Genomic DNA, 13,030 nt, shown 5'->3' with positions numbered 1-13,030 from the left:
AGTGCTACATCTATCAGTGTCAGTTGCTTTGATTTAATTGTTCTGTTTGTCTACTTCTGCCATTTCTCTTTTTCCTCTGGGCCAGACTGCCTCTTTTCCTTTATGGTCACATTACATTATATCAGCTCTGTGGGTGTGCTGGAGTATGTCAAACCACAGATAATATCTCAATGTAGTTATTCACTGCAGTCACTGTGGTCATCTGAAGTGCTGCAAATTTCCATTGTAATACAAAAATACAGTAAAGTCAAAAATACTAATTTGAAGGTATTTTCACATATTTTACATTTTTATTTTTTCTCCTGTTCAAAAGAAGAAGCAGGGACTTGCAGAACTAAGTATCCGAATCTAATTAAACGAACACTACGCTGTACGCTCCCAATCAATTTCTCCACACAAACATTTCTCCCAATATTCTCGATTTCTTTTTCTCTAAATCCTGTTGAAATACTGTGTTTTCTGTGATCTGGCAACCCCACTCGCGTCGACGGCAGCTATGCTTTCGAGTGGCCAATAAAATGCAAGCATCCGGAAACCAAACGTCATTGACAGTGCGCCATGTAGATCACTCGGCCCTTCTGTCTGCTGGTCATGGCAGGGAGAAGCATGCTACTGTGTTTGATATTTTTCTGATTAGATATTCACTTATATTTAACACCCTATCAACAACAATGGAAGTAGCTGAGACACCGGAGGAACTCGTAAGCAAACAACATCGGAAAGAGAAAAAGGATTTGCAGGGTATGTGTGGGCTCGGGATAGTGAACCAGCTTGCTAGTGCTAGCTGACTAGCAACTAGCCTAGCACGCCCATACAAACCAGACGATTTCATCTTAGCCGGGGGGTTCACAAGCGAAATGCAGTGATTGTTACCATTGTCATTTTCTGCATGAACATTAACACCAGCTCGCTTGCACAGCAAATCCTTTGAATGGGGACAAATGTGTTGTTGCTAGCTAGCTTGCCAAAAATCTTAAGTGAATCAACAAGACTGGCACGCCATTCAGCCTAATATGGACTTGAACGTGTCGTAAGAATATTTAAAATACCGATTTCATGTCTGCTATTAGTGAACCTGCTCTAACCACTAACGCTAACTAACAACAATGAAATAATTGCTAGTATTGATGTTATGTATTGTCATTGTATCTTGGTAGTTTATCTCTCATATGATGACACGGCAACTAACTGGATGAAAGCAAAAGAGAATAGCGGTAACAAACCAGTTCATTTCAAACAACACATACCTAAATATATATTCGATATTTTGCAGCCAAAATTCAAAGCATGAAAAATGCTGTCCCCAAAAACGATAAAAAGAGGAGAAAGCAACTTGTAGAAGACATTGCCAAGCTGGAGGCTGAACTCAATCAAAAACATGAGGAAGAACTTAAGCAGCTAAACGATAACCAAGATGGAGATAAGGTATGCAGTTTTTACAATGTATTTGTTTGAGTATATATATATATATATATATATATATATATATGTGTGTGCATTGCATAAATTAAAAGGTATTCTCATGAAAGGCTATATTTGGTATTAATTGGTTTCACATCTGAAGTGTTTCTTTAATTTGTGGTTAACTCTTTAAAAAAAATTGTTTTTTAAGGTTGACACCATTGCAAATGGGGTAGAGAAACTGGATTTGGACGTTGAAGAACCGAAAGAAACCAAGCAAAGTCGTACTTCCAAGGCTCAGAAGAGGCGGGTGAGAAAAGCCTCTCAGGGATCTGATAGAACTTCAGTGTTTTCTGATCATAAAACTTCACATTCCTGTTTCTCTCATAGCGAATGAGTCTGTGCAAGAGCCACTAAGTTCCATATCATTTGCCTTTGGACCTCTGTCGGGCTTGTGCATATTAGTTTTGTCTGTCTGTCTGTCTGTATATATATATATATATATGCACTCACACTCACACTTTCTCTCTCTCTCTCACACACACACACACAGTGCTCTCCATAATAAATTTGGGACTAAAACATTTTTTTCTTGATTTGGCTCTGTACTGTACAATATTAGATTAGTATCAAACAAATAAATTCAAGGTATATTTTTGTATTTCTGTTTCACCATTGCATTACAGCACTTTATATACACTTCAAGGGTGCCAAAATGTTTGGGACGAATGGCTTCACAGGTGTTTCTGATTAGCCAGGTGTTTCAGTTGCTTCCTTAGTGCTGCTATAAGAGAGCTTTCAGTATCTAGTCTTGATTCTAGGCTTTTGATTTCCTTCAAAGTCTGTTATTGGTGTTTGTCTATATGAGGACAAGAGTTGTGCCAATGAAAGCCAAGGCAGCCAATATGAGGTTGACAAATAAGAAAAAACTGCCATAGACATAGGCCAGACTTTAGTCTTACCAAAATCAACTGTTTGGAACATCATTAAGAAGAAAGAGAGCTCAGTATTCACAAAGGGCTTAGTAGGCCAAGGAGGACCTCTACAAGTTTATGACCGAATAATTTGCTCCATAATGAAGACAAACCCCCAAACCCCTGTCTGACCGATCAGGAACACTCTTCAGGCCTATGTTAGTGTCTACTGTCCACACAAGAGTTCACATACAGAACTACAGTGGTGACACTACAACAGCCAGAACACTACTTAGCTGCAAGCACAGGATGGCCAGGTTACAGTTTGCTAAGATGTACCTAAAAGAGCCTGCGGAGTTCTGGAAAAATGTCTTGTGGACAGATGAGACCAAGGTTGATTTGTATCAGAGATGTGGAGCAAAATGTGGAGGCCAAAAGCGACTGCCCAACATCCAAAGAATACTGCCTCATCTGTGTAACATGATGATGTAACTGCTGATAGCAGCAGCAGAATGAATTTCGAAGTGTACAGAAACATCTGCTCAAGTTCAAGCAAATGCCTGCATGCCCATTGGATGGCACTTCATCACTTCAGTAAGACAATGATCCCAAACATTCTGCTGTGGCAACAAAGGAGTTTTACAAAGCCAAAAACTGGAAAATTCTTGACTTAACACATCAGTCACCTGGTATGAATCCAATTGAACATGTGTTTATATGCTGAAGAAAAAGAAAAAAAGGCAAGGAGTCCCTGAAACAAGCAGGAGCTGAAGAGGGCTGCAGTACAGGCCTAGCAGAGCACCATTAGACAAGATACTCCGCACCTGACTATGTTTATGGGCCTCAGACTTCAAGCAGCCATTCCATGCAAAGGAAATGTTACAAATGACTAAACATGACTACTTTCATGACATGAATGTGTCCCAAATATCATGGTGCCCTGAAATAGGCGAGAGGGGCTGCTATGTATAAAAGAGTGCTGTGAGTTCTACATGGTGAAACTAAAAAGTATGAAAATACCCTTCAATAAAGGCGGAGAATTTGCACTTAAACAACTTCTGAATTGTTTAATTACAAGACTAAAATAGTGTATACAGAGCCAAATCAAGGAAAGAAACACGTCTCAGTCCCAGTCATTATGGAGGGCACTGTATATTTGTGTGTATGTATATATATAAAATGGATAACCCCCCTCTCCCCCCTCCCAGGATAAGAAGGCAGCCCTTGAGAAGGAGAGGGAGAGCAGGATTGCTGAGGCTGAGGTCATGAACCTGTCGGGCTTCAGGCACCAGGAGAAGCTGAAGGTGTCTGAGAAGTTGGCCGAGCGGCAGCTGCAAATCAGGGAGATCTCCTCGGACGGGCACTGCATGTACCGCGCCGTGGAGGACCAGCTGGGGGCGCGCGGGCACGCCCTGGACCTGGCGCAGCTCCGCACCCTGACCGCCCAGCACATGAGGAGCCACGCCGACGACTTCCTGCCCTTCCTCACCAACCCCAACACTGGGGACATGTACACCGCAGGTGAGGGCTGGAAGCGTGGCCATACTGTTGAATAAAAGCTGGGAAACGACCTATTTTAGTGGTTCATTAGAGTGCCTTTTATTGAGTACATAAATAACTCTCTTATCCAAGATGACGTCTGTATGCAGCCCATGACGTTCTGGTCAGAAGACCCCTTTCCCTGCCGGTAATCTACATAAATGCGTGTTCGTACTGTAAAGTGAGATTCATACAAAGGGTACAGTTGTTTAGTTGAGTCGGCTTTCATTTCATTTTATACCCGTGTTTTTCTTTCTATCCCCCATTGGACTGCCCCTTTGTGTTTGTAGGCGCAACTGCGGCCTTTGTCAATTTTGTCAAAACGCTCTGAGGCACAAGCCGTCAGCCGCTGCTTCTTCCTTTCACGCCGTAGTCCGTCTGAGCTGTGATGTCACTGCAGCAGAGGCCTGCGCGTCTTAACGCAGCTGCTGCAGGAGGCCTGCAGTCACCTGTTTGAGCGGGGCAGTTGTTGCTGTGTGATAAGTAGCCTTGTGAAACGGTCTCATCGGGCTCCTGCTTTAGCCCATTGCGCTGCCCACTGTTCGCCTGGCAGCCACTGTTGGCTCTGGCGCCGTCAGGACTCGCTGTCGGACCATCCGGCGTGGCACCCATCTGCCGAGCGTTCCTTCCATTAAATTTTATGTGTGATACTCAGCCATTAAAACACCCTGCAAGGATGGCTGTTGTTTAGACCCAGCGAAGGGCCAGTGTGTGTATCTGGGCTTGGTCCAGCCTCTTTTCGGACACTGAGTAAGCGATTGGCTATTGAACACTGGGGAAATGCATTGGTCATGTTTTCCTGTTCAGGTAATTAAGCACACTGATGACCATTTAAAAAAATGCATTAAACTGTAGTGCTAGCCAACAGCTCTGTGGAACAAAGTAAGGTCCCATGGGACCAGCATTACTTTTTCAGATCGCATTGCTGCACCGGATGACTTCAGTCCAGTGATGTGTAATTATATCTGCAGCCATCCGCTTCATACACTGGCTGGCTGTTTCGCTAAAAGTGAATCCACCACCCCCCACTCCCAATATCCAAGAACAGATTAGCCATCACAATGAATAATTCTCTCACTAAATATTGATACTCAGACCCTTTTTAAAAGCTTCCCCCCCATGCTTAGTCGGGACTGTACATAGATGTTTTATTACAGGGAACAATTGATCTCCACATTTTACACAGTTGTGCAGAATAGTTGCACTGGTGTGAAGCTGGACTCATGTTTTGTTCCCTGTCATTAAGAGTGTGTGATGTGTGTTCTCAGGTGAATTTGAGAAGTACTGCAGCGATGTGGAGAGTACTGCTGCCTGGGGTGGACAGCTGGAGGTAAGGACACTCTCACTGGCTCACCACACTGCCCCCTGCACTGCTGAAGTATGTAATGAGCCTGTGATTCTCTCTGGTAATGCTGATTTTGGGAGTTGTGTTCGGATCTCACTGTGGTTTATCTGGCTTCTCTGATGATATTTTGGGTGAAACTTTTGGAATTTACAAATATCTCCTATTTGTTCAGCTGGATTTCATCCAAAATAATACAGGTGAAATGTAAAAATGCAGCTAGTTATCTTAATGAAATTAGCAAAGGATGTCCTGTTTTGATAATGGTTGTCATTTGTTTTACAGTTGCGGGCTCTGACTCAGGTCCTCCAGATGCCCATTGAAGTCATCCAGGCCGACTCTCCCACAATAGTGATTGGGGAAGAGTACAAGAGCGCACCAATCACGCTTATGTGAGTACAGACCTCCCATGATCTCTGTGGTCCATTTTACACAAGTTTGGTTATGGGGTTCCATTTCCTGCCCCCCTGTCTGTAACACGTGTCCGTTTTTCTGAAGTTTGGATGTAGGGTTCCATTTGGTTCTCATGTTTTGAAAGTTATGAATTAGCATGCAGTTAAGCAGTCTCTACTTAAGGGTAAAAATTGTGCAAATGCTCTTCTGTGAAGCACTTTGGGCTGCAAACCATCGTATGAAAAGTACTATATAAATAAAGTGATTATTATTATTAAAAGGATGCCCTGTTTAGATTTTCAGTTTTTCAGTTCAGTTCTGAAATGCCACACTCTTGCAATACTCTTATTGGCTTGTATTATCTGATACAATGAAAAACATTAGAATAATGTAAAACCGTTAACTAAACGGTAAAATAGTACACGGTGGAGTCTGCTTGTATTCTGTTTTTCTTGTTTTCAATTGTCTAGTACTTTTTACAGCAGTCTGTTTGTTTGGGTATGAGTTTGTGAGGGCAGTGTAGTATAAGGTATAAGGAACTGGTCTTTATCCAGTTCGATTCCCGGGTAGTAAACTGCCATTGTACCCTGCAAGGTATTTAACCTACATTGCTTCAGTATATATCTGGCTGTATGAATGCCTGTAATACAATGTAATTTCACAATAGAAACGAAAGTAGAATGGTGAAACGTGCTCTTAATTGTTGCTGTTGTTAGGCAAATTAGCAGAAATGAGTGATATAAGATGTGTCCACAGGTAATAGGCCTGTCTTCCCTCTTCTGAGGAATACCTTCCTCACACCCTATACTGTACGTGTTCTGTTTCAGATACATGCATCATGCGTATGGACTGGGAGAGCACTACAACTCTGTGGAGCCTTTGAACGAAGCGCCTAAGGAAGAGGAGAGCTGAAATTATCATTCAAAGGATGCTAACCCCCCATATCATTTTAAGGATTCTGTAGGATGTAACTAGACGTGTCTCTCAAGACATTCTTGGGATGCGAGAGAGGAATGAAGTGACTGTTGGATCATGCTTTAGCCTAAAACGTCAGAGACGGCAAATACAGCAGTGTGCTGTTGAAATGAACCATAGAGAGGGTTCAGTAGTGGGTTAAGTGTGTCCGTTCTTGTCAGAGAATAGTCACGTCGTGGAAGTGTGTAATTCAGTGTAGTTTCAGTTGTGTGCCATTTTATTCTTTGACTGGTATATTCTGAAACGGGTAGTGGACTGTGTGTATGCTTATGACAACATTGCATCTTGCAATTAAAGTCATAAAGGACACCGCTTATTTAAGTTTTACTTGAGTTAATTGCACCTTCCTGCGGGAAAGAAGAACCTATACCGTAAAGCTGAGTGTAGAAACTGCAGGACATGGGCAATGCCCAAAGACAGAGGCTGTGCCTGAGGGAATTTCATCATGTACCATTTATAATTAGACTGCTGCTTTGTAGCTTCTGTGACCATTAAGAACCAATGTGATTCTGTCTACTGCGGAAGCACAGTGCTATAATCACAGGTATCTCACTTTATAGCTGATTAGATTGGGAGACGCAGTTCTTCGATATCAATGTTACAGGATAGAACACCAAACTGTATTGGCACTTTTCATATACTCACAAACATTCAAAATACTGGATTAAGTGGCATACCTTTTCTGGCTCAATAAAATACAATCTCCACTGTTGAATATATTGCCTTTTTATTATTGGCAACATTGGGGGGTGGGGGTTTTCCTCTGGAATTTGTCATAAATAAATGTATTATAACAGCAATAGGAAAATTCAAGCTGGTACTTTGGAAGGTGTGTAAGGCGAAAGGAAATATAACAGTTTCAAAATATTTTTGAATTTTTTTGTCTCCTTCACAGTTTTTCCATCTTGTTTTTAATACTCATTTTTTAATGATGAAAAATACAGCATTTGTATCCAAACAAGTTTTGTTTGGTCACCAGGAACTGGAATTTGAAATGGGTTAAAACTTTTCTGGTTGACAAAATATGGTGCTATGTTAGTGTTTCTGCTGAAGACATCAGCAATGTGTCGATCAGGCGGAATGCAAGTCTTACCACAAAGCAATGAACATGATCTGAATGAATTGCCACCAACCTGTATGATGTATACATTTTCAAGTGGTTCACGTAGTTCTGGCAATAATTCTGCTCAAATGGTGATCATTTTCATAATGCAATATAATTTTAAAAGGTGCTTTTTCATACAATAACCAAAATTATGGCAGTAGTTTTAACACCGGAATACAGATACAGCGGTAGAGGTCGCTGTTGTTCTGTGGCCAACAGCATTTTCTCTTGATGCGTCTTATTTCCATAGAAACGCTGTACCTTGAATGCGGAGGTTCAAGGAGAGTGACTTCAAATGGCAAACAATCTTGTCATCAGAGCTTTAAGGGGAAATGCAAAATCGTTTAGTTTGAGTTCTAAGAATATAAACCAGATTCCTAGCACAGTTGCAAATCTTACGAGTCTTTTGAAACTACAGTTAAATAACAATTGCCTTTCAACTCTGCCCATTGAATTGCAGTCTTTGTGCCACGTAAGTACATAACGTAATCATTTTAAAACGACTTTATCGCAACCAGCAGCATTTGCTAAATTTCCACATATAATGAATTAATCATGATCGATTAAACCAGTTTTACCTATCGAAAGTTGACAGAGCTGAACCTGGGAAACAATCTTCTCGAAGAGATTCCACCTGTTCTGAAGTATCTTCCATCGCTAAGAAAACTGTATGTATTTGGAAACCAAATCGAAAATTTGCCTGAAGACATTTTTGGTACGTCCATTCTGATAAACATTACATACACCCGATTTGCTAATGGAATGTTTTATCAGCTATTACAATGAGTACTGAACCTTACCAAAGCTGTCCTCCGCAGGTGCGCTCTCAAAACTTGTCCTTCTGAATTTGAATCACAACAAAATTAGAGTCCTTCCACCAGAGATAAAAGGGTAACTTAAAACATGTTTTTATTTGTGCAAAAGTCATGTCATTGCTGTAAGAATATACTTGTTCATGTATGCCATTGGTATATAAAAAGGCTATTTGAGATAACCATTGCAAAGTTTAGCCTTCCAGTGCATGATTTCAGTTATATTTCTGAATGCTTCACATCTCAGTGCCTAACAAGATTTTTTTGAACGAATAGTGCAAGGTGGAGGATCCAACTAAAGCATAAGGTCTCATTTATCCACAGTCTTACTCACTTGGAAATTTTGAGTCTAACTCACAACCAACTGGAAGTTATTCCTGCTGAAATAGCTTTGCTTAATAAGCTGACTGAGCTCAACTTAACTAACAACAACCTTGTCACTTTGCCACCACAACTCTGCTTCTTGCCACAACTGTCAAAGCTCTATATTGCAAGAAACTGTCTGAAAGAACTACCTGAGGTAAGATCCTTTCATTCTAGTGCAAGCTCTGCAAATATATTATTGAATAATAATTAATTCTTACTCAGTCAGGACAGCTTATACTGTATCTATACATGTCTGTGCTGCTGCAGGTATGAAGAAAATATCTGTGAATGACAGTGTTAAACTTTTATGTGACTCTTATTGTGGCATGACCTGAAACTGAAGATTTGGTAAAGGAACTAACAAACCTAAAGCACAAAATTCAGTCCATAGGCCTGCTGTTCAATTTAATATGCGATATTTTTTCCAAATTATAATTTTATATAAAATACCTACTTTACTAAGTCAAGTCTTCATCCTTTTCCACAGGGGATATTCAGACTGTCGAAGCTCAAAGTCCTAGATGTTGCAGGAAATTGTCTGACCATGTTTCCAGTGGATGTATGTATGTCATTTTAAAATGTCTAGAGGTGCTGGCTTATTTTAATGAGACAACATACTGAGGAAATAAATAATACCAATATCCAATAAGTATATTGGATCTGAATCTATTATTCGTTCTTCAAAACAAATCAATTCTATGCTGAGGAAAGGCAAATAACTGTCAAGACGAAGAAGATGTGGTAAAATACAGTTTGTGCTACATAAATACTTATTTACTGTTCACCAGTTGTAAATTCCTGAATTTACTTTCGTTCAGCAGTTAAGTGGTTTGTATGATACTGGTATGCTAGTTCCACCTTGTCAGGGTGGAGGAGCTGTACTGCGAAGGAAATGCTTTCGTCCAGCACAAATTGGTGGAATCCATTCAAGAGACAGAGGTGCTGTCTTTAAAGGTAATGTGTTTAGATTTGAGTGCTTTTCTTACTACTCTTAGTACTTTTCTTATTGCTGGGGAGCACTGCTGAATGCATTGTATTAGGTTAAGTGCCATCCATGTGCGGTATTTATTCATTTTTCTTGCAATTCCACATATTAATGTTGCAATTAGTGTCAAATAATTTGGAAAAGAGATGTAAATGGAAACATATGTTGCAATGTTTTGTACATACATTTGGAGATGGCCTTGTCTTTATAATCTGTGAAAACTGCTCCAGATCCAGCAACTGACATAGGTTTTCTTTGGCAGATTCAGCGCATACATAACTAAATGTTGATAAAAATGTCTGAACTAACAAACCATACCCGTATGCCCAACAACCCATTGGAAGGAAACACAGCTATACAACCCAAGTGCTCTCTAAGCCATCCATGTTGAATGAAAGAGAGATTTTCTTTGTTCACAGAAAAATGTACGCATTCCTGAAGTAAAGGAGCTCAGACTTAATCTATATTACCATATATTAAACAAGTTGTTGCTTTGGACAAGCAGGACTAGAAGATAGCTTGTCAGGCTTTTTTTTTTCATGGTTTGAACACCTTTGAGCAGGTCATGTATCCCGCACTTCGTAAATTAAAAAACCAACTATATTCCCTCTGGTCATGGGAACGTGTGAATAATTTGTGCTTTTATGAAAACCACTCAAGACGAGACTGCCCGGGAGGAGAGCGGCGGCCTCTCTGCAGCAGGTTGACGTGCGGGGCTCAATTAGTCATGCCTGTTGCCGTCTCTTCTTGGCCAGGAGCAGGCGGCCAGGCTGATCCTGATGGAGTGCAGGAGGGAGCGCTCTGTCCTGCGCCGGGCCCTGGCGCTCCACCCGGCCGTGGCGGACGCGCTGTCTCTGGCGGGCAGGTGTGCCCTCTGCTCCCAGGCCTTCCTCACCACCTGGCTGGAGTGCGTGCGGTTTGTTAACCTCAGGAAGGTATGGCTCTGCACTTTATGGCAGCACCTGTCCCAGTCATAGTCCGTACAGCTACATTTATAGGAATGATGCCAGGGCTGGCAAACTGCTCATCTTGCCAAAGCACTACACCTGCTAGAGATATGATCACAGCACCACAAAGTATGGACACTGATATTTGATATGTAGAATGGATATACAGTTCTAAAATTCCTTCCAATACCCCTTACTTCCTTGTTTTTGAAAAAATTAAGGTTAACGGGAGATTTCTATGCTGTCTGCTGCACTGCAAACTATAGATGTTCAGCCTTCAGCCACTCTCATTTTGAATATTCATAATGAATGAGCGAATCAGAACAGGTTAACACTTGAGAAAAAAATCACAGTACAGTGCAGTCACCAGATACATTAAGTCCAATATGTCAGAGGGGTCATGCAATACACTATACTTTTTGATTTTGATTAGGGTCGTTAGCATATGAGGGTGGCACGGTGGTGCAGTGAGCAGCATTGTCGCCTCACAGAAGAAGGTCCTGGGTTCGAATCAGGCCTTTCTCTGTGGAGTTTGCATGTTCTCCCCGTGTCGACACGGGTTTCCTTCGGTTTCCTCCCATGGTCCATGGTCCATGCAGGTAGGCTAATTGGAGACTCTAAATCGCCCATAGGTATGAGTGAGTGAATGGTGTGTGTGCTCTGCGATAGATTGGCAGCCTGTCCAGGGTGTGTTCTTGCCTCTCGTCCAATGCACGCTGGGATAGGCACCAGCACCCCCCGCGACCCTGCCCAGGATAAGCGGGTATAGATAATGGATGGATGTATTGTTAGCATACTGGTGATACAAGAAGTGACTAACCAGTCAGAGCTTGATAAATCCATTTTAACATCCTTAACATCCTTTATCTTCATCTAATATTCATGTAGTAGAGGCAGAGACCCTAGGGGTGTTCAAATCCTGGCTTGACACAGTGCTAAATACTCTAATTTGTAGGTGACTGGTCAGCCTAGATGGGCAGGACATTTTACATTTACATTTTAGGCATTTAGTTGAGAGTCTTATCCATAACGACTTAGTTAGTGCACAAAGAAAAGGCCTAGATTTGTAAATCACCAGCATCCCAAGTAGCAATTAATGAGGGTGCAGTCGTTGGGCCGTAACACACCAGTAATAGAGAATCATTTGTCACTGGAATTAACATGTGGAAGGGAAGGTAGAGAGGGTTTTTTTGGTAGGGAAATAGAGGATAAGGTCTTCAAATTATGCTGAAAGGTAGGGAAGGGCTCTGGTGTCCTGAATGAAGCAGACTGAAGGTCATTCCACCTGGTGGCAGCAGAGCATAGAGCACAGGTTGTGGAGTGGAGCTGGACCATGACCATATTCCCATCAATATATTCTTATGATCTCTTATGTCCGTGTATTCTAATGTTGTTCTGCTGTGTTTGCCTATTCTCAATGGATACAGTACTATGACCCTTGTGCGACTGGCAATGCTGTATTTAGAACAATAATAATATTGTTATTAATAATAATAATAATAATAATAATAATAATAATAATAATAATAATATGACAAGCATAAATTATTAGAATATAATGGGAAAACCGGGTATAATTGACATGGAGGATGACTCCTGCCCATTTCTGCCTTCAGGACATGAAGTTGAGAAGCTCGCAGTCCGTCCCAGTGAGAGTCCAGCTCTGTTCCTACAGCTGCTTCAACCAGAGCGGTCACATGTACTACGGAGTTGCATCTGTATAGAAAAAAAGGTGTAAGTCTGTTTATATGCCTCTGAATGGCTTTCTTTAGAATGACCTTTGGTTAAAAGCTACTGTGGCTAAATCTTTATACACAAGTCTGTGGTGTGATGTGCTCCATTTTACATGGCAAGAAAAAAAAAAGATACATTTATATTTATATATATATATATACACACACACACACGGTATATATATATATATGTACACACACACACGTATATATATATATATATATATATATATATATATATATATGTGTGTATGTGTGTATGTGTGTGTGTGTGTGTATGTATACACGCATTTTTAAACAAAAAATAGCCTGCACATATGTTCAATACTACTTTGCTAATTCACATCTAAAAGCAGATGCAAAAGTTCTTCAGCTATAAATAGATGTGTTCTACTGCTGTAAACATCTAATGTTCCAAATAAAGTCAGTCCATCTTGTGCTTTTCTCCATGACATCATTTAAAATACACTCAAATTTACATCTGAGAAAAAAATTAATTACATTACAACATTAAATAT

General features: G+C 40.8%; 2 protein-coding genes across 6 annotated transcripts; both read left to right on the top strand.

Annotated features, from left to right (window-relative positions):
• The first annotated feature begins 541 nt into the window (after positions 1-541).
• otud6b (OTU deubiquitinase 6B) lies at positions 542-7,279 on the top strand. The gene is made up of 7 exons (XM_064348140.1): positions 542-741; positions 1,274-1,425; positions 1,613-1,711; positions 3,524-3,836; positions 5,123-5,184; positions 5,482-5,588; positions 6,417-7,279. Exons 1-7 carry the CDS (start codon positions 672-674, stop codon positions 6,499-6,501), a joined length of 888 nt encoding a protein of 295 aa, XP_064204210.1. The 5' UTR covers positions 542-671; the 3' UTR covers positions 6,502-7,279.
• A 589-nt stretch (positions 7,280-7,868) lies between these two features.
• On the top strand, positions 7,869-12,700 carry lrrc69 (leucine rich repeat containing 69). 5 transcript variants are annotated; one of them, XM_064348139.1, is made up of 8 exons: positions 7,869-8,141; positions 8,258-8,384; positions 8,488-8,560; positions 8,806-9,001; positions 9,335-9,406; positions 9,666-9,801; positions 10,594-10,767; positions 12,396-12,700. In XM_064348139.1, the coding sequence occupies exons 1-7, from the start codon at positions 7,965-7,967 to the stop codon at positions 10,755-10,757; spliced, it is 945 nt and encodes a 314-aa protein (XP_064204209.1). In that variant the 5' UTR covers positions 7,869-7,964; the 3' UTR covers positions 10,758-10,767; positions 12,396-12,700. The 5 variants fall into 5 exon arrangements, with proteins under 5 accessions (XP_064204209.1, XP_064204206.1, XP_064204207.1 ...); XM_064348136.1 differs by having other exon boundaries at positions 7,891-8,141; positions 9,700-9,801; XM_064348137.1 differs by having other exon boundaries at positions 7,891-8,141; positions 10,588-10,767.
• Positions 12,701-13,030: the final 330 nt, after the last annotated feature.

Source organism: Anguilla rostrata, chromosome 8 (assembly GCF_018555375.3).
Source record: "Anguilla rostrata isolate EN2019 chromosome 8, ASM1855537v3, whole genome shotgun sequence".
NCBI lineage: Eukaryota > Metazoa > Chordata > Actinopteri > Anguilliformes > Anguillidae > Anguilla > Anguilla rostrata.
The sequence above is the reverse complement of the archived record's forward strand: the minus strand, read 5'-3'. Positions and strand labels throughout refer to the sequence as shown.